We start from the raw sequence: 25478 nt of genomic DNA on the forward strand, positions 1-25478 counted from the left end.
ACTATATTCCAGAAGACTTAATCACTGTATACCAACCATAGAACTAAGGAAGGAGTTAAACCTATTAGCAGTTCTAATGGTTAAAAAGGGGACAAAACCTACACAGGAAGGCAAGATACGCGAAATTATTTACACAAGTCAAAAACAAAGGGTGTCTCAGTCAAGGAAAAAGTTAGCTAAAACTTTAAGCAGGAAATTGACCAAAACAACGCCGCACTACCAGGTCAATGAGAAGTGCAATTTGTAGGGAGCGACAAGACAACAAGAAAATTGACAAAACAAACCAAGACACTAAGAAAAACAAATTTCAGTTTTTAAGTTTCAAAATCGATTTTTATGAACAAGCACCGTTATAACCACAGCCAATTTAAAAAAAAAACTAAAGAACTGGCTTATACTTCTTGAACATCAACAGCATAAAAGCCGGCGAAAGCATTAGATACGCACTAGAAGAACTTTTTATATTAAATAAATTTGCATTAGCAACCGTAGAGACCTGCCATTATTGAACATAGCCGGCAGATTGCCGGAATAGCTGCGAAAGAATAGACCTGCGTGCCATCTAATAGAGATAGAAACAGATACAGATCTAAACTGAAAAAAAAATCGACGCCGCTCAAAAAACTAGGTTAAGAAAACATTCAGCGATAAATTATTAAAGGTTGTTAAAACTCAGTCCGCAGAAGCCTCTTATTAGGGACCGTTATTACACATATGAGTTCCTTTGACCTCAAACAAATTCAAATTAAACTTAAGTTTTGAAGTGCAAAAGTCATTTTATTGAGTGAGGTAAGTCACTTGTGATCAAATTCTAATCACGCAAAAAACTTTTGCTAAAGCGAGTGAGAAATGACGTCACGCGCGCAAATGCCGTTAGTGAGAGGAAGAAGTAATTCAGAAAAATTGACTTTTTCAGCTTTGCTGTGTGAACAAATGTAAAACGAAAAAAGAGCGTCAGACGACGAAATAAAAAAAACCAAGAGCACCGCAATATAGCTACGCTCAGCTTACAGCTTCGCAGCTATAATAAGTGATTAGGCAGCTATAAGTACAACAAATACACACAAAACTCAAAAACTCACTGATATTTTTGAAAACGAAAAGCGTATAATTCATAAAAAGCCATAGCTATTATCCGAAACTATTAACTCGATTACTTTAATCATCCATAACAACTAGTGAAACCTGCCATTAATGACACTAAGAGATAAGACAACAAATGACAATGAAAATGCGCAAAATTAAAAAAAAGCAATATTTCTTGAAAACAATTGATGTCAAAGTCAAAGCAATCAATACCTTTAAGCCGAAAAAATTAAACCTATCAAGTCTGTCTATATTACGAATCTTTAAGACCTGTCCCTAATGCTATTAAATGATAAGACAACAAAAAGTTCAACAGATACACGAAAACAAAAATTCACTCAGAACTTTTGAACACAAATAGAGTCAAAATCATTAAAACCACTAGCTACGGACTCACACTACTATTTAGAAACCAAAAAAACCTGTCATTAATGATACTAAGTGATAGGACATAAGTAATATTCAAAAATGGAGCAAAATTCAAGTACTCCTTAATATTTTATGACTTTCAATTCCCTCTAAAAAACTGAACATTTTTAATAACAATTTCTTACTTCAATTTACAGGGAGTTTGAAAAAATTCACGCCTCAGACCTACTCGATTTTCGCTCCCATTTACTACTTCAGCGTGACTTAAATCACCACACTAATTTATGGCGAAGCAAAAAGAAAACCAACACAGCTTCGTAGCGACACGAATTAACGTCGAACTCAACCAAACAGTCATTCATCGAAACTACAGGCGATCTTTTCATATCGTTGTACCTGGTCTCTAACTCGTCCTGAATGCAGAACAGCTGAATGCAGAAACAGTTGCTCTCTCCGTTGTACTCTGGCACGAAGGATGGAACAGCCTCGTTCAATTCAACAGGCATCTTACCAAAACCAGCAATCACTCCAGTAGCCCCGTAATCTACTTCATCTTGTTCACTAAACAAACTTGCAGTATATTCTCTACACTGACCAAATATACTACAAAGCACGAGGTGTTCGAGCAATGTTCTAGTCTACTTCTAAACTGGAAAAACTTCAAACAATTGGATCTGCAGGCTCTCTTTTAGGCAAAGTTAATTAATTACTTATTGGAGCACAGTTTCGGGTATATTCGCTTTTTTTTTCTTGCACTTGACGCTTCAGACTGCGAGGTCTATCATTTCACAGAGGTCTATTCGACTTCATATCCGTTGAATCAGAAATATTAATTAAGCTGAACACAGATGCTAGTTTAAAAATTAATCCATTAAATTTTCTCGCACAAATTTTCTTAATGGAACTGGAAATTGGGAAAAATTTACTTCTTAATGTATTTCCTTAACGTATGCATTCATTTAAGCTTACTATAATCTCATAATTGAAGTTCTGAAGGGCAGAGTGTTGAGGACAATTTGTCCCGTTGTGTCCCCTTCGAGTCTCTTTATAGATTGATGTTTGTTAAAGTTTGTTTATATTGAGTACTTGTAGAAATTAATTCTTTCTTTCAGCCAACGATAAGATTTTGTCGATCTGCTATCTCAATTTTTTGTGTTTTCGATCTATCGTTCGTTCACCACCTCTGATTTGTGATAGTAATTTGGGATTGTATAAAAACTGGTAAAAATGTCCAGTTGTATGGAGTCGGTCGCATAGAAGTACTGTACTCACTCTTGTATGGAGGGAGAGTGTAGTCCAAAATGTGACCTGGACACTGCCTCCACAATAACATCCAGAGCCATCTTGACTGACTCTCCACTCCCGAAGTCAGCATGAATTAGCCCAACCCCATTGTCAGCTGCCAGATCCTAACACACGTTAAAAATGGGCGTAAAGTAATTCAGTAAACCTTAGTTTGGCGCAAAAAAGTTCTGAGGGGGGTCAACCTTTCAAGATTAAGAACCGCCCTTCCCACCATGAAATGGTCTCCTCAAAACAGTTTTGGCTAATCATAATATCTAGAGACTACTAGGGCTCTAAGAGAGCTGCTCGTCCACTTAATGCCCTGTGGGCTTAAACTGTTTATCGCAATTTTAAGTAATGTAAGAACAAAATTCTTAGCCGCCCGAAGGACTTAGTGCCCTGACAGGTGGGCGCTTGTGCCAGAGTGCTGAGCACGAGGCCCGAGGGGACCAAGATTACTACTTTAGTTTAGGACAAAAACATAGACATTCACTTCTTTAACTCTAAGTTGAAACTTTTAAACTAAGCTCTGCCTCGAAGTTTTAGTGACCGATGAAATCGTACCCTGGGTTCTCCAGGGACGAATAGCTAAAAGTGTCAGGCGAAAAATCGGTCAAGCGAGAAATCGCATAAAAAGACCACAAGACTTATATAATTACTACAAACTTCGTTTGAGAGCAATTAAATAGGTATTACTGTTATTCATAATTTATCATCCACGTGCTTGATGAATCCGCGATATAAACCAGCTATTTAACAATACTGAATAAATGATTATCTCTTAAATGCAAACGATTAGTACTTTGAAAATTAAAAATATAGGTTTTGTAGACAAACATTTCATTTCGCGTCATTTTGTTCCATAAAATTGTATTTCTAATTGAATTGTTTCTGATAATTTAAGTAACAAAAGCACCTCTACTATGCTAGGAGCAGTTGCATTATCATCAGCAGTCTCAGTGTCAGTCACATCAGCCAGGAACAGCTTCATCACTTGTTCCCCTTTATTGTCTTTCCTGTTGCTAGAATTCCCACCTGAGGCCATGACCACCATCTCCGAGTCAACGTGATCAACTGTAGTCACCGTCTGTTCGACTCCTGTCCCGAAGTCCACCTCAGATCCAGTTGGCGAATCACCCTCATCACTTCCTGTAACCCTGGCCCATGTTTGCATCAGAGCATCCACAGATGTCTAGAGAAGTAACCAAACATTACATTACACTTCACATTTTCAGCTTTGATTGTTGCACTATTCATGAATTCGTCCTAACATTTGTTTGTTGATTAGTATCTGTATTTGTTCAAATCCCCAGCGTTAGAGAAAGATCAAAGACATTGAGTCAACGCAACAAAAACAAAAAAGCCGCAAAAATTCATCCACTTCTCGTTTTCTATTTAATTTCCTTAATAGTTCCTGTAGTGCCTTTGCATCAACAAACAGGTCGTCGAATTTCCACCTGATCCACAGATCGAGCCTTCTAGACAAGGTTTTCGTTATTGAAGCATCGTTCTCTTTTTTAGATCTTGCGAGTCGTCTTTGAGTCGTAATAAAAACATTTTAAGCAAAAAAAAACCAGAAAGCAGCACAGCAGAAAAAGATTTCGCTCGCTCACAGAAAATTTGTTCAGATCTCAATTTCGTGCCCTCTCAAAAACAGCGATAGGAACAAAAAAACTACTCTTAGTTTTGCTCTACTCTCACTTAATTTGTATTTTGATCATCACCACTCCAAGATTTTCCATGGGTTTCATTTTTTGCAACGAAATTCAATCCAAACTAAATGATTTAAGAACACTTCTACAACATTCTTCGAGTCCTAAAAATGTACTATTTCAATCTGCTTATAGGCAGCACTATAATTGCCGTGGTGGAGTTATCATTTTAAAAATGACTATAAACTAACCATGTCTACTGGCTTGAACACCAGAATGATACCATCAGCTGAATTCACAATGTGGTTGGTGCTCCTCTTATGCTCCTCCAAACTTTCATGTAACACGCACTTCTGAAACAACACAGTGACGACCACTGAATAAAATTCTAGCAGGAAGCCAGTGAAATTCAAATATTCAGAGACTTTACTTGCATTTTGAAAAATAGGTCCATAATATGAGTTGAGAATACATTGTAGCATCCCATTCGTAAAATTTTTTAGCCAAAATACAGCGAATTGAGTACAATATTCTCCAGAAAACTAACAATAGAGTTAACAATTAATCAAGGGTTGCAATCTGAATTCAGAGACTTCACGCGTAGTAGTAACACAAACTTTAAATAGGCTAGGATTACCTAAATCCTAATAAATCTGTCGCGGAAGCCCAGAAGTCGGTTGGAGAAATTGAGTAACTATTGAAAGGGTTTTTATTAAATCATGACTTAGCTAGCGAATCAAATTGTTGTTAATATCAAGTGTTTGTTTCCATTTTCGTCATTGTCCATTTTGCGGGAGTTTTTAAAGGCACGATCTTGTTGGTAACAAAACCTAACTTTCAGGACGTTAATTTGTTATCGTTAAGCCGAGCCTGGCTCCTCCAAACCAGCACTGTACACGAAGGTATTAAATTCAAACATCTAAGACAGATGGAAGAGTCAGAGACAAACAGAGAACATCTTTGGCATAAAATATTCTATGATATCTTGAGACCTACGAAAGACTGGGGCCAATTTGTGTCTCATTTGGTCCGTAATTTATTGACATAACGCAGCTGTCAAGAGCACTATTACACGAAAATGAATAAGAATCTTTTTCACTTCATTGAAGACAGAAGCTGGCCAAACTTGACGAAAAAGCTAGAACTGTCTGCAAACAAACTGTAACAACTTACCAAGTTCAATTTCAGGTTTTTCCCAAATGATTCACATTCGACAGTCACCTGAAACAAATTGAATTAACTGCCTGGAAAATTTGTTAACCATTGCGTCAAATTATTTATAGTCCGTTCGAATTATTTTCACTATCGTTATTATCTTTCGGAATTAGAAACATAGCGGGAATATTGCCTGAATAGCTGAGAAATAAAATTGAGGGTCGTAGAATGCGGATAAGGAAATGAGGTGGAAAAGTTATCCACGCCGCTAAAATATTTGTTAAAAAACTTTCATCGAAAAATTAAAATGGCTTGTTCAAATGCACTCGGCGGAAACCTTCTATTAGGGACCTTGATTACACGGCACCTATGAGCTTCTTTAATCTCAAACTAATGACCAAAATCTAATCACGCAAATGACCTAAAAGCTTTTGCAATAGTGAGTAGGAAATGACGTCACACGCGCAAATGCCTTGAGAGGAAGAAATCAATTAGAAAAATCGACTTTCTGATTTGCTGTGTGAACAATGTCCATATAAGACATCAGACAAAAAAATTGACAACCTAATTCTCAATGACTTAATGACCGGGCTTTACCGGTTTATCCCGTTTCTTTTGACTTTGCTCTTCTGACTTTGACAGAATTCACTATAATGCGTAATTCAATGAGATTAAATCCATTTAAAATCCATTCCGCTGAAACAATGAGTGAAGTAAGTCAAAGGTCAAATGTTAAAACTGTGACTTATGTAAAATGAAAAACGTGACCAAAAGGAAAAGCGAATTAAAAAACGGAGAGCGCCCCTGTATTAGCCGTTGAGAGACTGACGTCGGCTACTAATAAAAACAATCGAAAAACTAAGCATGAAGCTAAAATCTTTTAAAAGATCAATGTTTTTAAGAACCAATTAAGCACGGAAACTAAAGCTATGGGTAATGGCAGCAAGAGATGATTCCTTGAAACAAAAAGTGTCGAATGTTAAGAGGTGGCGGTTATTGCCACAATGTGGTAAAATAATTGGCATTTTCTTGATTTTTAATGTTGAATATTAAATTAGAAAAATTAAGTTGAAGGTTGAGTTGAAAAAAACCGTCATTCTCCTGGCAAAAAAGGAGTGAAAACAGATTTCAAAGACAGGAATATCGAAACATTTTGCTAAAAGTGTCAAAAAAGATTGTTAAAACGGAATCAAAACTGAGTTTCAAACACTTAACAACGGCATAAAAATGAATAACTAATCACACATCAAAACCCTGCGGGTTTATTAGAAAATCTCAATCCAGCAGTTCATATACAAATAAATTTAGAAAAACAGAAAAACAGCAACATCTTACTCGCATTTCTACAGTTTTATATAAACAACGCCCCAGATGTACTGCTTACAAAAAAGTCAGTCTAAAGATCCACAAATAATGAAATTATACAAAGAGAAAAAAAATTGAAAAATGAGTCAATTTTGCCCATTGAAAAGCGTTTTCTGGTTCTCAAAACATAGTATAAGCAAATGCAGAGGGTTATACATTAATGCAGCGTCCATCAGATAATTAACAATTACCAAACAAGCAAAAAATGAGCAGCAGTAGTAATTAGACTTGAATTACCTTTCAAGGCTCTGATTCAAACACAGCAGAACAAGAACTAAAATGCTATACAGTGGCTGCATCTACACCAGATTTTCCAAGTGCACGAAATATTGAAACCAAACTTTTGGTCCTTCAGTTCTATTAATCTTTTCCCTATGTCACAGTTGAAATTGAATTTGATGAAAAACGAGAAAAGTTTCAGCCCTAAAACATCTGCTGCGTCATTCACTATCTTTCCCTTCTGAAGAAAAACGACTTCTCTGATTAAGCTTACCTACAGCGCGAGATCAATAACCTTTTGTGCTCACCATCACGCAAACAGACGTCCTTCGTCTACAATATAAAATTTGTTAAAATTGGGTCAATTCCTGTTGTTCACAATGGAGCGAAAAAATCTAAGGTCTTGTCTAATAAGCTGATAACTTACTAACAAAGAGTACGCAACCATGAGACTTCGGAGATAATAGGCATCAGCGTAGCATCATTTCAGTCGTTTATAATTTACTTGTTCGAACTCATAAGACTCAGTCAGATCTTGATGCCAAGCAGTATAAACGTATAAAAGTAAAGCTAACTCGATATAACAATTCCCAGATTAGTCACGCAAAGTACTTGTTTAATATGAAAGACACCAATAGATTCATAGAGAAGTCTAGGGAGTCATATGAAGGTAACATTTCCGTGAAATGAAGGAAAGTTATTACGAGACCACAATCTCAGGCCTATCTGTACATTTCCGGAAAACAGAATCGCCACAGCATAAACACTTGGTGTGGTCAACAAAACAATAAATTTGACTGAAATCAGTAACTGGAATCATACCGTTGATGTAGATCGTCGATGCACGAACTTGCGCAACGCCAATAGTAACAGGCACCTAGTCAGATAGAAATCGATCAAGGTTGATTCTCTGGCATCTACAGCTCGAATAAGAGTACAAGAGCCATACAAAGCTCCAGTCAAACCTAAATTTCGAAAATTTCAGAAAGATGATCACAATTGCAATATCTAAGTTAACTACAACTTGCTCCACATTATTCGTCACAATAATCTAGAGAAACAATTAAATGTGCAACAATGGAATGTATTGACCGAAAACCATGTTGCAGCGAGTTCCAATATATGCTCCGATTCTAAATAGATACATTAAAAAATATATCTTTTAAAAATAAGGGATATTTGAGGTAAGATCGAAATTGGTGTAATTTTCAACGTTTGCTCGAGAAACATTTTTATGGATAGGAATAATATGTGCACAAAACCATAAATAAAACCAAATGATAGACACTTTAACATGAGTAGCCATAAGGTAGATAAAAGGAGCCAAAATTTCTGCTTTGTAATATATGGCCGGAGGTAGACCATCACAGCAGCCGTAGAACGATCAAGAAACTTCAGAACTTCTTCATTGAGAAACTGACTTTGGAGCAAACCCCGCCGTGTAAAAGAAATGAGTTCAAATCCAATTCAGCACCCGTTTGATGAGCTGAACTGAAGATATCAAAAAAGGATTTCCTTTTCCAGGTTATTTGAAGCTGACTCATTTTCTAGGAAAACTTAAGCTGGTACGCAGCTTCTGTCACTTAGTCCCCTCAGGAAAGCAAACTCCTCGTTTCTGAAAAAGCTGCTAGTTCTTGTCAATAAACTGTGTGTCTATCTCAATCGAATTTGCCAACTCATTTTCAAGAATTACGCACTTTTAGAAAATTTTACTGCTTTCGTGCTGTTCATAGCTTGTTCTATCAATGCAATGAGGTCGACGAATATAAGGGAGCGGTTCTACGTTACTTTGAGGCGCTTTCATCCTTTGCGAAATCAAACAAACGATAACATTCAGGACGTCGGCCAAAATTTCCTTTCTGCCAACGACAGCACCTGTCAGGGGTTTAAATTTTCCAAATTTTTTTTGCGTGAAGCAAAATTAAATTAAATCATCACTTTTTAGAAACATCCTCAGCTTCTAATTTAAGAACAATGGCGTAATAGTCAGATATTACTTAAGATTTTAAATCAAAACAACAATTCTTCAATTGAACAGGAAAAAATCAAGAATATTTCCGAGTTCATGCGCGGGTGAGTCAAAAATTGAGTGAGCAAAGTTCTTCAGATATACAGTCGAGTAACAGTTTTTTATCTGATTGCTCAGAGCAAAGATAGCCGGCAGATTGCCGGAAAATAGCCGCCGTTGACTTGCTTGATGAACATCGGGATTGAAACAGAAAAAGAAAAAAAGCAGATAACTTCATCAATTTCTTTTCTTTTTTCAGTGTCATAAAGTCTTTAACTTGGCGTGCAGTTTCAGTTGGATTCCAAAACTATATTTAATTCAGTTTCTAAACTGAAAGCTAATAATCTTAATACAAATATCAGCTAGCAAAGACACTAATGAACTTTGATAATCTAATTCTCTATGACTTAATGACTGGACTTTATCGGTTTATCCTTAATTTTCTTCTTTTGATTTTGCTCTTAAGACATTCACAGTATTTACCATATTACGTGATTGAATTCGTGAAAGAATTTAAAATCCATTCAGTTGAAGCAGTGAGGAAAGTAGGTCAGAAGTCAAACGTGAAATTCATGACTTATGTAAAACCAAAGACGCAATCAAAAAATAAAGCGCATCTTAAAAAAGGAGAGCACCTAAATAATAGCCCTTGAAAGGCTGACGGCGGCTATTAAACAGTATCCCAACATACAACGAAATTTAAAGCCATCAAATATCCCTAAAAGTTTTCAATTTACTTGATAAAACTTGGAGCCCTCCTTCCACTTAGTAAGGGCTGAGAAATGAATTCCGAGGTGGTGAATAAAGCAAATTAACCATTAGAAAAGAGTTCACAGTTTTTATGAGAAAGCAACAAAAAAGATGATTTTGACTGATAAAAACCTTACGGACGCGGTCCAGCAGTTCGATCTGATAAACCAAAAACAAGGTACGTTGCTCCACTAAGAACTGAGGTATGTGGAGCAGACGATAGTTAGTAATCCATACCACCTTTTCAAGAGAGCATACTTCTTGGAAGCAGACCCCCTGTTTCGGCTCTCCAGTTCACGTTTTTGAACACATAAGTTATATTGTAGCGTTCCTTCAGAAGTAAAATTGGGAGCGATCTAAACCTTTTCAAAATCAGATCATTGCGCAATTTTCCAGTTTCGGAGAAATCCGTTTTCTTAATTATGTCTTTGAATTTAAGCAGCAGGAACTGATGTTCCGTATTCTCCTGAACCTTTCCAATCCGTTTGGTTAAAAACTTATTAGGATTCACAGGAACGCTTAACGCTCTGGCCAAATCTTGCCCGATAGCCTCATCGGTGATCATAACAGATCTTTTGATATAAATTTTTTTGTTTCTTTTCTTCTTTTGATTTTGCTCTTTAGACATTCACAGTATTTACCATATTACGTAATTGAATTCGTGAAAGAATTTAAAATCCATTCAGTTGAAGCAGTGAGGAAAGTAAGTCAGAAGTCAAACGTGAAATTCATGACTTATGTAAAGCCAATGACGCGATCAAAAAATAAAGCGCATCTTAAAAAAGGAGAGCACCTAAATAATAGCCCTTGAAAGGCTGACGGCGGCTATTAAACAGTATCCCAACATACAACGAAATTTAGAGCCATCAAAGAAAAACCCATTTCAGATTGAAATCCAGATATCCCTAAAAGTTTTCAATTTACTTAATAAAACTTGGAGCCCTCCTTCCACTTAGTAAGGGCTGAGAAATGAATTCCGAGGTGGTGAATAAAGCAAATTAACCATTAGAAAAGAGTTCACAGTTTTTATGAGAAAGCAACAAAAAAGATGATTTTGACTGATAAAAACCTTACGGACGCGGTCCAGCAGTTCGATCTGATAAACCAAAAACAAGGTACGTTGCTCCTCTAAGAACTGAGGTATGTGGAGCAGACGATAGTTAGTAATCCATACCACCTTTTCAAGAGAGCATACTTCTTGGAAGCAGACCCCCTGTTTCGGCTCTCCAGTTCACGTTTTTGAACACATAAGTTATATTGTAGCGTTCCTTCAGAAGTAAAATTGGGAGCGATCTAAACCTTTTCAAAATCAGATCATTGCGCAATTTTCCAGTTTCGGAGAAATCCGTTTTCTTAATTATGTCTTTGAATTTAAGCAGCAGGAACTGATGTTCCGTATTCTCCTGAACCTTTCCAATCCGTTTGGTTAAAAACTTATTAGGATTCACAGGAACGCTTAACGCTCTGGCCAAATCTTGCCCGATAGCCTCATCGGTGATCATAACAGATCTTTTGATATAAATTTTTTTGTTTCTTTTCTTCTTTTGATTTTGCTCTTTAGACATTCACAGTATTTACCATATTACGTAATTGAATTCGTGAAAGAATTTAAAATCCATTCAGTTGAAGCAGTGAGGAAAGTAAGTCAGAAGTCAAACGTGAAATTCATGACTTATGTAAAGCCAATGACGCGATCAAAAAATAAAGCGCATCTTAAAAAAGGAGAGCACCTAAATAATAGCCCTTGAAAGGCTGACGGCGGCTATTAAACAGTATCCCAACATACAACGAAATTTAAAGCCATCGAAGAAAACCCATTTCAGATTGAAATCCAGATATCCCTAAAAGTTTTCAATTTACTTAATAAAACTTGGAGCCCTCCTTCCACTTAGTAAGGGCTGAGAAATGAATTCCGAGGTGGTGAATAAAGCAAATTAACCATTAGAAAAGAGTTCACAGTTTTTATGAGAAAGCAACAAAAAAGATGATTTTGACTGATAAAAACCTTACGGACGCGGTCCAGCAGTTCGATCTGATAAACCAAAAACAAGGTACGTTGCTCCTCTAAGAACTGAGGTATGTGGAGCAGACGATAGTTAGTAATCCATACCACCTTTTCAAGAGAGCATACTTCTTGAAAGCAGACCCCCTGTTTCGGCTTTCCAGTTCACGTTTTTGAACACATAAGTTATATTGTAGCGTTCCTTCAGAAGAAGTAAAATTGGGAGCGATATAAACCTTTTCAAAATCAGATCATTGCGCAATTTTCCAGTTTCGGAGAAATCCGTTTTCTTAATTATGTCTTTGAATTTAAGCAGCAGGAACTGATGTTCCGTATTCTCCTGAACCTTTCCAATCCGTTTGGTTAAAAACTTATTAGGATTCACAGGAACGCTTAACGCTCTGGCCAAATCTTGCCCGATAGCCTCATCGGTGATCATAACAGATCTTTTGATATAATTTTTTTTGTTTCTTTTCTTCTTTTGATTTTGCTCTTTAGACATTCACAGTATTTACCATATTACGTAATTGAATTCGTGAAAGAATTTAAAATCCATTCAGCTGAAGCAGTGAGGAAAGTAAGTCAGAAGTCAAACGTGAAATTCATGACTTATGTAAAACCAAAGACTCGATCAAAAAATAAAGCGCATCTTAAAAAAGGAGAGCACCTAAATAATAGCCCTTGAAAGGCTGATGGCGGCTATTAAACAGTATCCCAACATACAACGAAATTTAAAGCCATCAAAGAAAACCCATTTCAGATTGAAATCCAGATATCCCTAAAAGTTTTCAATTTACTTAATAAAACTTGGAGCCCTCCTTCCACTTAGTAAGGGCTGAGAAATGATTTCCGAGGTGGTGAATAAAGCAAATTAACCATTAGAAAAGAGTTCACAGTTTTTATGAAAGCAACAAAAAAGATGATTTTGACTGATAAAAACCTTACGGACGCGGTCCAGCAGTTCGATCTGATAAACCAAAAACAAGGTACGTTGCTCCTCTAAGAACTGAGGTATGTGGAGCAGACGATAGTTAGTAATCCATACCACCTTTTCAAGAGAGCATACTTCTTGGAAGCAGACCCCCTGTTTCGGCTCTCCAGTTCACGTTTTTGAACACATAAGTTATATTGTAGCGTTCCTTCAGATGAAGTAAAATTGGGAGCGATATAAACCTTTTCAAAATCAGATCATTGCGCAATTTTACAGTTTCGGAGAAATCCGTTTTCTTAATTGTCTTTGAATTTAAGCAGCAGGAACTGATGTTCCGTATTCTCCTGAACCTTTCCAATCCGTTTGGTTAAAAACTTATTAGGATTCACAGGAACGCTTAACGCTCTGGCCAAATCTTGCCCGATAGCCTCATCGGTGATCATAACAGATCTTTTGAAATAAATTTTTTTGATTCTTTTCTTCTTTTGATTTTGCTCTTTAGACATTCACAGTATTTACCATATTACGTAATTGAATTCGTGAAAGAATTTAAAATCCATTCAGTTGAAGCAGTGAGGAAAGTAAGTCAGAAGTCAAACGTGAAATTCATGACTTATGTAAAACCAAAGACGCGATCAAAAAATAAAGCGCATCTTAAAAAAGGAGAGCACCTAACTAATAGCCCTTGAAAGGCTGACGGCGGCTATTAAACAGTATCCCAACATAAAACGAAATTTAAAGCCATCAAAGAAAACCCATTTCAGATTGAAATCCAGATATCCCTAAAAGTTTTCAATTTACTTAATAAAACTTGGAGCCCTCCTTCCACTTAGTAAGGGCTGAGAAATGAATTCCGAGGTGGTGAATAAAGCAAATTAACCATTAGAAAAGAGTTCACAGTTTTTATGAGAAAGCAACAAAAAAGCTGATTTTGACTGATAAAAACCTTACGGACGCGGTCCAGCAGTTCGATCTGATAAACCAAAAACAAGGTACGTTGCTCCTCTAAGAACTGAGGTATGTGGAGCAGACGATAGTTAGTAATCCATACCACCTTTTCAAGAGAGCATACTTCTTGGAAGCAGACCCCCTGTTTCGGCTCTCCAGTTCACGTTTTTGAACACATAAGTTATATTGTAGCGTTCCTTCAGAAGAAGTAAAATTGGGAGCGATATAAACCTTTTCAAAATCAGATCATTGCGCAATTTTCCAGTTTCGGAGAAATCCGTTTTCTTAATTATGTCTTTGAATTTAAGCAGCAGGAACTGATGTTCCGTATTCTCCTGAACCTTTCCAATCCGTTTGGTTAAAAACTTATTAGGATTCAAGGGAACGCTTAACGCTCTGGCCAAATCTTGCCCGATAGCCTCATCGGTGATCATAACAGATCTTTTGATATAATTTTTTTTGTTTCTTTTCTTCTTTTGATTTTGCTCTTTAGACATTCACAGTATTTACCATATTACGTAATTGAATTCGTGAAAGAATTTAAAATCCATTCAGTTGAAGCAGTGAGGAAAGTAAGTCAGAAGTCAAACGTGAAATTCATGACTTATGTAAAACCAAAGACGCGATCAAAAAATAAAGCGCATCTTAAAAAAGGAGAGCACCTAAATAATAGCCCTTGAAAGGCTGACGGCGGCTATTAAACAGTATCCCAACATACAACGAAATTTAAAGCCATCAAAGAAAACCCATTTCAGATAGAAATCCAGATATCCCTAAAAGTTTTCAATTTACTTGATAAAACTTGGAGCCCTCCTTCCACTTAGTAAGGGCTGAGAAATGAATTCCGAGGTGGTGAATAAAGCAAATTAACCATTAGAAAAGAGTTCACAGTTTTTATGAGAAAACAACAAAAAAGATTATTTTGACTGATAAAAACCTTACGGACGCGGTCCAGCAGTTCGATCTGATAAACCAAAAACAAGGTACGTTGCTCCTCTAAGAACTGAGGTATGTGGAGCAGACGATAGTTAGTAATCCATACCACCTTTTCAAGAGAGCATACTTCTTGGAAGCAGACCCCCTGTTTCGGCTCTCCAGTTCACGTTTTTGAACACATAAGTTATATTATAGCGTTCCTTCAGAAGAAGTAAAATTGGGAGCGATATAAACCTTTTCAAAATCAGATCATTGCGCAATTTTCCAGTTTCGGAGAAATCCGTTTTCTTAATTATGTCTTTGAATTTAAGCAGCAGGAACTGATGTTCCGTATTCTCCTGAACCTTTCCAATCCGTTTGGTTAAAAACTTATTAGGATTCACAGGAACGCTTAACGCTCTGGCCAAATCTTGCCCGATAGCCTCATCGGTGATCATAACAGATCTTTTGATATAAATTTTTGTGTTTCTTTTCCTGCTCTCTGGAAGTTTCTGAAAACAGCTCAGCTCGGTTGGTCATATCATTTTTCAATGAAGACTTAACTGCAAACGCGTAGGATTCGGCTGCTACTTATAAAAACTGGCCGCGCAGAAGCCACAGGTCAAATTTATATCAAAACCAGCTGGTACTGATACTTTTGTCTACACAAGGCTTTTAGAACACAATACAAAAACCTCAATAACTTTACTGATGGTTGACCTTTTGCCATTTGTTGTACAAGGAACCATAGTGATTGAGGTTAAGAACGAAGCGTCCGCAGTATAAAAAATTGTGGTACCACTGCTGCCAGTGACAACACCAGAAAAAAATGCACCACTGCTACCGGTGGGACAAGAAAAAGAATGCACCTATTTTCCGATTTGAGGAAATTCGTTTTTGCATCAAAACCGTTGCTGAGATTTGTTTGACAGATATTTTCCGCGGGAAACTAACCGCCCCAGTTAGTAGGGCTCACCAAGCGAAGTCCGGCCTCTAATCAGAGATAGTAAAATCCACTTCACGAGCTGAAACAGCTAAATAGCCTCCCTGCACATGGAGACTATTTATTAAGTTTATCACAACAACTAGGCTAAATAGAAAAAGACAACCGGTCAAATAGACAAAAAAAATCCGGCTGAAAACGGTTATTTATATACGTCATTCTCTCAGAAACACTTTGCCGAGTGTTACGCGAATACATAAAATCGCGCTCAGAAAAAATCTAGTTCACACGGCAAAGTGTGAACTAGTTACATATTAACCTACACTACCATTGACGATGTTACTACCTCTTGACATTGTTTATTTGGATATATAAAGTGTTACTTTTTTTACAATTCAATAAATTTGAATTGTATTGTGGCCCTGTCTTTTTTTTAAGATCTGTTCACACATTTTCATGATTTTTGAAGTCAAATTGGATGAGTGATTTTGGTTACGCCGAAACAGGAAGTGGAGCGAAAAAGCGAGTGGTTTTTCGGCGTGAATCTTTTTAGCTCTAATTTTAAAGTAAAGTGAGAAAACGGTGTTTGAACAAAAATTCGCTTTCTCGCTAGTGGTTTTTTTGTTCACATGCGGCGATTTCACTTAGATTTTTACAGTTTTTTTTCGATTTTTTAGATCGAATTTTTTTCTAAATAGTTTTCCCAATCGATAGATTTTGTTTGAACCAAATTTTCACTTCTCGCCAGTGGTTTTTTGTTCACATGCGGCATATTGACATTCAATTACTATTTTTTTTGTTTCTTTTTGGATCTGATATTTTTTTAGAAATGGTTTTCCCAATTCACGCATAGTCCGTTTTAGGTCTAGTTTTTTGTTTAGTCAATGAAAATTTTTTGTATTATACGTCAGGACTTGTCCTACTGTTTTTTTTAATCACTCGCTATTCGGTCAAAAATAGGAACTCCGCCAAAGCCTCAAGAAAACCAACACTTCGAGTTGTCAAAAAAGCCGCAATATATACGTACATCTTACAGCTTCGCAGCTATAATGTAATTATGTCAGTATAATGGGTAAATTAACTTAAGTATCCCCCTCCCTTTCATCAAAATGTTCAATTACCTGCCGAATGACTCCTTCTATCTCCTCATGCACTACTGTACCATCAGCTCCAGTCGTCTCCTTAACATGAGCAAAACTTTTCAAAACGGAATTAACAAAACTTGATGGAAGCCATATTAACACATTTACTGAAAAAAGTGAATAACAGCATCGACACATTTTTTGCTTAGCAAATCTAGGAAATATGAACACAGCTCATCTAAAATCTGATGCAGATTTAAAACTGAATTTAAGTCATTTAACAAATCGGCTGATTCGTTAAATTCGAATCACATTAATGGCATCAATGCATTTGGTGCTGCTTACTCACACAGAGTTGATTGATGAATTGGTTGAGGGCATGGCTATCCCCTCCGACAACACACAGGGTGGTCTCTAGCTCAGATCTATTCAGAGTTCCAATTGCTCCGGATGTGGCTGCTGCATTCAATTCTCCCGCTCCACCCCTGCTGCCAAGAGTAGCTTGGGCTATGCCTCCAATCGGTGGCTCCAGCACATCATCTACAGAAACAGTATAATAATAATAAAACTAGCGGGCCCGCAAAACCTATTCAAAAACATTTAAGAAAACCGAAGAAAGAAAGAAGGAAAGAATTAATTTCTCTGATTCATAATACTAAAATTACGCGAAGAGTTTAGAAGAATTGTTGATCGCGTCGGATACCCTAAGCATTGATCCCCTGAGCCTTGATCGCGTTGGAAATACCCTAAGAAAACCATCGGAAATACCCTAAGTGTAAACCACAATGTTCATTTCGAGCAGCACTCACTGAGAGTTGTTTCGCGTTCCATACCCAGCTCAATGAAAATAAATTACAAATGAGCACATTTAAAGAAAAAAATCAAAATTGACTGAAAGCGCAATAAAGAAAAACAGCTGAAAACGAAGAAAGAAAAAATTACAACAAGGGGAAAAGTGAAAGGGAGAAAAAAGAAAAGACAGAGACAGAAGAAACAGGAAAGAGAAAAGAAAAAACGAGAAAAGAATGCGAGAAAAGAAAGAGCAAAAAGAGAAAAGGAAAAGAAAGAGGAGAAAAGAAAGAAAAGGCGAGAACAGGAGGAGAGAAAAAAGAAAGGGAAGAGAAAAGAAAGAGCGAAAAGAAAGAAAACAAAGCAAAGAAACAGAGAAAACAAAAAGAAAAGAAAGGAAAAATAGAAAAATAGGACAGAACGAGAAAATAAAGAGGGAAAGAACGAGGAAAGAAAGAGATAAAAAGATGAACAAGAAAAAAGAAAAAGAAAGAGAAAAGGCAGAACAGAGGAAAAGAAAAGGAAAAGAATAGAATGACAGAAGAAAAAGAGGATAGTGAAAAGAAAGAGAAAGAAATTGCGAAAACAGAAGAAAGAGAAAAGAAACAGAAAAGTAGACAAAACAAAGTGAGACTGAAGTGAGGAAAGAGAGAAAAGAAAGAAGGAAATAGTAAAGAAAGAGAAAAGAAAGAAAAACAGAAAAGGAAAAGACAAAGAAAAAAGTGTGAAAAGAGAAGAAAGAATTGAAAGAGTTAACAATGGAGAAAAACAATGAGATAAAGCATGAGAGAAAGAAAGAAAGCTCAGAAAGAAACGGAAGAGGAAATGAAGAAAAGAACGAGAACAAAAAGCGAGAAAAGAGACAAGTAAAACAAAAAAAGAGAAAAGAAAAGGACAGAAAAAAGAGAAAAGAAAGTAAACATAGCCGGCGAACTGATGGAAAATAGCCGCCGTTGACCCGCTTGACGCATATTGGGATTAAAACAGACAAAGAAAATAAGAGATAGAAATTGACAAATTTTTTCTACGTAACGAATTTTTTTTATTTGGTGTGCAAATTCTGCATATTCGGTTAGATTCTAAAAACATACCCGGCAGATTGCAAAAAAATCGATCCTGTTAATGCTTTTGTTTTTAACACAAGTTTTTTTCTTTACACATATAGTAGGATTTCTTTAGGCTTAGGGTTCCGACAACTGAGAGTCCAACGAAAACCAACTAAACAATAGGATGTCCGAATCAATTTTGCCAATATAATGAAAAGCAGAAACGTTTATATCTGATTCACGATAAATCAATCGAAATAACCGACTGTTTTCAACAGAGAAATCAAATAATAATAACTGCAAAGTTCTGTATAATCTCTCATGGAGAAGTTCATGATACAAATGAAACATACCCGGCAGATTGCCGAAAAATAGCCGCGGTTGATTCCAATAAGCATGATTGGAATTGAGAGAATAGAAGATAATTAAAAAAAATGTACAAAGACATTTTTTAAGTCCGATTTATTTTGATGGCAATTCGTAGTTGAACATACCTCTGTTTCTGAGAGGCTACAGGTGCTATTATCAATACCAATAAGCATTAGAGATGGTAGCTAAGACTTATTGGAACGACGTTCAAACAGCGGTCATCTAAAATTGGGCTTTATGGGTTAATCCCGTTTCTATTTGACTTCAATTTTTTGCACTGTCTCTGTTCATTTTGAATTGCTTCGCTGAGCAACTGATGTTCAAAATCACTTTTAGCAGAATGAGAGAAGAGAGAAACTTTGAAAGAGAAGAGAGTACAATTGAAAGAATTTTCATAGACTAAACAAAAAAAACTAGACCTAGAACGGACTATGAGTTAATCGGGAAAACTATTTCTAAAAAAATCACATCAAAAAACTAAAAAACAGAAAATAAATGCCAAAATGCCACATATGGACAAAAAAAACACTAGCGAGAAATGGAAAATTGGTTGAAACAAAAAACTAGGCCTAGAATGAACTATGAATGGATTGGAAAAACAATTTAGAAAAAAAAGCGATCCAAAAAATCGAAAAAACAGTAAAATTCAAAGCGAAATTGCCGCATGTGAACAAAAAACCAATCGCGAGAAAGCGAAATTTTGTTCAAACACCGTTACCTCACTCTACTTTAATTTAGAGCAAAAAAATTTTACGCCACAAAACCACTCGCTTTTTCGCTCCACTTCCTGTCTCGGCGTGACCAAAATCACTATTCCAATTTGACTTCAAAAATCATGAAAATGTGTGAACGGATCTTAAACATAGCTGGCAGATTGCCAGAAAATAGCCGCAATAGATTCGTAGATCGGCAGTCTAAAAAAACAGTAAAAAAGACAGACCAAAAAAATTCGTCTTTTCATTGAAGGCTGATCTGTTATATTTTGATTAAAAATCTGTTTGATCTCAAACAACCTTCATTTAGAGTGACACACACCCATTTGACCTTATCTCTTTGAATTAAAGTAAATAAAAGTCAATTTCAAAGTGAGGAAGTCATTTTTGAGAGTGAGGTAAGTCAAGTGTGACCAAAAATTTAACCACGCGAATGAACAAAAAACTCGCTCCACTAAGAGCGAAAAATGACGTCACGCATGCAATTCAGTTGAAATTGCATGAACGAATGAACAAAAAATGGCTGTGACGTCATATGGTCGTAACAAAAATCATGACGACGAAATAAAAAAACATAGCAGGACCTGAAATACAATTCAATGAATTGAATGAAAAACTCAGACGTACTTTACCTGACCAGCAGATCAATTGAACAATGCCAGCCAGAACACAAAAATCATCAAAAAATTGAGAAACAAAAAGAATCAAAACCAAACAAAAACATACTCATTGCTAAAACTCTTGAAGCTTTAAACCTAAGGCAAAATTTTCTCGCCTTAAAAATACCTATTTCAAAAATATGTTCAAAAATAAATTTTGTTTCTTAAATTGGTCCAGTATTATATCTGCAAGACCTCAAAAATATTCATTGGCCCTTGAAGATCGATTAACTCGAAATTGACCAAAAAATTTGAAAAAAAATTCAACTGCAAATTATAAGGAAATGTTGCCGACAATCGTGTTATAAATATCTTCAGAATCATTTCTGTGTCTCTAGAGGCTATCCAGTAACCCAATTCCAAGCTTTGAAAACTCATTGGCTCATAGATCGATAGGAAATATTTTTTTAGAAATTTCAAACTTCAAAAAATAGTAATTGGATCTATTAAAATGTTGAAAACCATTCAATAGCCCCTAGCAACTATTTAATAACATAATATCAAATCCTGGATGAGGTTACCCAGCTACTGAGGCAAGAAAAAATAAATTAAATAAATGTTTTGAAAAAACATGACTAAATTGCAAATTCTATCAAAAATTTCTAAGTCGAAAGGTTAAATTGTTGAAAACAAATCCATTGAAACTAAAAACCATGCAGTAACTTTTTATCAGAACGTGGAACAGGTTGTCTGGCACTTGAGAATGGACTAATATCAAAAACTGACAAAAACTTTAGGAAACCTTAAAAAATTGCAGATTTTATCCAAAAAAATTCTAAAATTCGAGACATTAAAACGTTAAAAACCATTCCATTGTTACTAGAAACTATGCAGTGTCTATTAACAAACATCAAAGGAAATTACCTGGTCCCTGAAGCTGGATAAACCGAAAAAACGAAGGAAATATTCAAAAACGAAAAAAAATGTGAATTTTGTCAAAAAAAAATTGCTAAAATTTTTGATGTTCAGAAGTTGAAACCTTTTCCATGGCAACTAACAGTTTTTCAGTAACTTATCATCCAACCACTAATGAGGTTTCCTGGCCCCTGAGACTCAAACAACTTGAATAATGACAATAAATGTCAAAAAAATATGAAAAAATTGGAAGCTTTGTCAAAAATTGCTAAAATTCACGATGGCAAAAAGTTGAAAACCATTCCATTACCACTAGAAAGTTTGCAGTAATCTATCATCAAGCCCTTTATCAAACTCTAAATGAGGTTTCTCGGCACCTAGGGCTTAAAAAACTCAAAAAATGACAAAAATTTTCAAAAAACCTGAACAAAATTGCTAAAATTAATATCATTTTGTGTGTTTGTAGTACTAAAACATATAGCTCATAAAATGGTCATCAGAAGCAATTTCGATTCACAAAAGGCCTTCATCATGTTTTAAAACGTCAACCTAAGACTCATCAAACAAAAAACTTGAAAAAATCACAAAAAACATGAAAAATTGCACGATTTTGAGCCCAAAAACTCCTAAAAATGACCTTTTAACCTTTAATTAAGGCCAACCCAGCAGCTGCACCACTATAAGCACTTGAAGGACTACTAAAGCCCACTTTAGGCCTCTAATGAAACTTAATGCCCGCTGGGCTTTACCTGCTTATCCCGTTTTGAAAGATAAAAGTCATTGAAAAATGTGTGAACACATCTTAAAAAAAAAACACAGCGCACCAATACAATTCAAATTCTTTGAATTGTAAAAAACCAAGAGAAGGCCAATAATAGCCTCAGCTATCGCTGTGCGGCTATTAAAAAAAGACAGTGCCCCAATACAATTCAAATTCTTTGAATTGTAAAAAACAAGAGCACCGCAATATAGCTACGCTCAGCTTATAGCTTGTAAAAAGACCGCGAGAAAACCAATACTCCTCTTCGAGTCGTAAAAAAAGACAGCGCCCCAATACAATTCAAATTCTTTGAATTGTAAAAAATAGGAGCGCTATAATAGCCGGCTGAGATGAGGGCGGCTATTAATTACATTTAATTCAGCTTTTAAACTGAACGCTATTAAGCATAATATTATTGCCAGCTCACAATCGCTTTAATAAACTTTGATAGCCTAATGCACTATGACTTAATGACCGGGCTTTATCGGTTTATCCCATTCTTGCACTTTTGACATTGACCTCAATACGTGAAAGGATTTAAAATCCATTCAGTTGAAACAGTGAGTGAAGTAAGTCAGAAGTCAAGCGTAAAAATCGTGAATTATGTAAATATGGTTATGGTTACCCTTATGTGGTTTTGTGAGCCCATGGAATGGGCGCAGTTCGAACGCCTGGTTGAGGAGGTGTATATTGACATTGGAGGAGAGAGACATGAGCCCAACTGCTCTCCCGTCCTTCTCTCCACACAGAGCATGGTGCTCTTCATCCTACAACACACACTTTAATATATATTTAACACCCACACACCGTCATTCATGGAAATAACAAAACGATCCTGTTAATGCTTTTGTTTTTAACACAAGTTTTTTTTCTTTACACATATAGTAGGATTTCTTTAGGCTTAGGGTTCCGACAACTGAGAGTCCAACGAAAACCAACTAAACAATAGGATGTCCGAATCAATTTTGCCAATATAATGAAAAGCAGAAACGTTTATATCTGATTCACGATAATTCAATCGAAATAACCGACTGTTTTCAACAGAGAAAACATACCCGGCAGATTGCCGGAAAATAGCCGCCGTTGATTCCAATAAGCATGATTGGGATTAAACGAATAGAATATATTGAAAAAAAAAGATTTTTGTACAAAAATATTTTTTAAGTCCGATTTATTTTGATGGCATTTCGTAGTTGAACATACTTCTGTTTCTTAGAGAGAGGCTACAGGGGCTACTATCAACACCAATAAGCATTAGAGGTGGTAACTAAGACTTATAGGAACGACGTTCAAATAGCGGGCATCTAAAATTGGGCTTTATGGGTTTATCCCGTTTCTATTTCTGACTTCAATTTTTTATACCGACTCTGTTCATTTTGAATTGCTTTGCTTAGCAACTGATGTTCAAATTCACTTTTAGCAGAATGAGAGAAGAGAGAAACTAGCCTAGAGAAGTCAAAAAGATTTCACGCAAAATGTCGAAAAAGCGGCAAAATGGTAAAGCGAAAAAAAGTTTGACGAAGTAAAAAAAAAAATACGAGCGCAATAATAGCCGGCTGAGAAGATGAGGGCGGCTATTAAACATACCCGGCAGATTGCCGGAAAATAGCAGCCATTGATTCCAATAAGCATGATTGGGATTGAACGAATAGAATATATTGAAAAAAAAAAGATTTTTGTACAAAAATATTTTTTAAGTCCGATTTATTTTGATGGCATTTCGTAGTTGAACATACTTCTGTTTCTTAGAGAGAGGCTACAGGGTCTACTATCAACACCAATAAGCATTAGAGGTGGTAACTAAGACTTATAGGAACGACGTTCAAATAGCGGGCATCTAAAATTGGGCTTTATGGGTTTATCCCGTTTCTATTTCTGACTTCAATTTTTTATACCGACTCTGTTCATTTTGAATTGCTTTGCTTAGCAACTGATGTTCAAATTCACTTTTAGCAGAATGAGAGAAGAGAGAAACTAGCCTAGAGAAGTCAAAAAGATTTCACGCAAAATGTCGAAAAAGCGGCAAAATGGTAAAGCGAAAAAAAGTTTGACGAAGTAAAAAAAAAAATACGAGCGCAATAATAGCCGGCTGAGAAGATGAGGGCGGCTATTAATCAAAAAATAATAACTGCAAAGTTCTGTATAATCTCTCATGGAGAAGTTCATGATACAAATGAAACATACCCGGCAAATTGCCAGAAAATAGCCGCCGTTGATTCCAATAAGCATGATTGGGATTGAAAGAACAGAAGATATTGAAAAAAAAAAAGATTTTCGTACAAAAACATTTTTTATGTCCGATTTATTTTGATGGCAGTTCGTAGTTGAACATAACGTACTTCTGTTTCTTAGAGAGAGGCTACTGGGGCTACCATCAATACCAATAAGCATTAGAGATGGTAACTAAGATTTAGGTACGACGTTCAAATAGCGGGCATCTAAAATTGGGCTTTATGGGTTTATCCCGTTTCTATTTCTGACTTCAATTTTTTATACCGACTCTGTTCATTTTGAATTGCTTTGCTGAGCAACTGATGCTCAAAATCACTTTTAGCAGAATGAGAGAAGAGAGAAACTAGACTAGAGAAGTCAAAAAGATTTCATGCAAAATGTTGAAAAAGCGGCAAAATGAGGTAAAGCGAAACATTTTTTTATTCGACGAAGTAAAAAAACATAGCAGGACAAGTCCTGACGTACAATTCAAAGAATTTTCAATGACTAAACAAACATCTGGACCTAAAACGGACTATGAGCGAACTGGAAAAACCATTTTGAAAAAAAAAATCAGATGAAAAACAATTTTTAAAAAAACAGAAAATCAATGTCAAAATGTCGCTTGTCAAAAAAACTCACTAGCGAGAAATGGAAATTCGGTTCATACAAAAAACTAGGCCTAGAATGAAATATGAATGGATTGGGAAAACCATTTAAAAAAATCCGATCCAAAAAATCGAAAAAACAGTAAAAATTAAAGTGAAATTGCCGCATGTGAACAAAAAAATCACAAGCGAAAAATCTCATTTTTGTTCAAACACCGTTCTCTCACTCTACTTTAAATTAGAGCGAAAAATTTTCACGCCGCATAACCACTCGCTTTTTCGCTCCATTTCCTGTTTCGGCGTGACCAAAATCACTACTCCAATTTGACCTCAAAAATCATGAAAATGTGTGAACAGATCTTAAAAAAAAGACAGCGCCCCAATACAATTCAAATTCTTTGAATTGTAAAAAAAAATAGGAGCGCTATAATAGCCGGCTGAGAAGATGAGGCGGCTATTAATAATCAACATATTTCAGAGAGGAGGTGAATGGGTGGTAGGCTGTGCTATGTTTTTATTATTAGGATGTGAGTTGAGGACCTGTGAGTCAATGAGTTCTGCAACAAAGTAGTCGCCGTACACCTGCTGCAACTGGTTACTCTGCTGTGCAAATATCGGAGTCAAGTCATCATTGTCCTCCATCCTAAACACCACACACTAAACAACTGCAATTCAACAGTCTCTATTTTAGAGAAATCCCATTTCCCAGTTTGTTACACCCCACTTCCGAAGCTCACTAAATCAAATTTATTTGCTAAC

At 36.0% G+C, this 25478-nt stretch overlaps 1 protein-coding gene across 1 annotated transcript in view; it reads right to left on the minus strand.

Annotated features, from left to right (window-relative positions):
- Nucleotides 1-25478, minus strand: part of LOC142348828 (cilia- and flagella-associated protein 61-like) — a 141501-nt gene that overhangs the window by 94218 nt on the left and 21805 nt on the right. The window contains exons 5-13 of the mRNA XM_075400355.1: nt 25260-25362; nt 22526-22667; nt 17059-17249; nt 16749-16808; nt 5565-5612; nt 4643-4744; nt 3656-3931; nt 2728-2864; nt 1852-2016 (exon numbers count right to left, since the gene is read on the minus strand). Of these exons, the coding sequence (XP_075256470.1) occupies nt 1852-2016; nt 2728-2864; nt 3656-3931; nt 4643-4744; nt 5565-5612; nt 16749-16808; nt 17059-17249; nt 22526-22667; nt 25260-25362 (1224 nt within the window). The remainder of the gene's footprint in view (nt 1-1851; nt 2017-2727; nt 2865-3655; nt 3932-4642; nt 4745-5564; nt 5613-16748; nt 16809-17058; nt 17250-22525; nt 22668-25259; nt 25363-25478) is intronic.

The sequence above is a fragment of the Convolutriloba macropyga genome, chromosome 10, assembly GCF_964194025.1.
Source record: "Convolutriloba macropyga chromosome 10, txConMacr16.3, whole genome shotgun sequence".
Taxonomy (NCBI): domain Eukaryota; kingdom Metazoa; phylum Xenacoelomorpha; order Acoela; family Convolutidae; genus Convolutriloba; species Convolutriloba macropyga.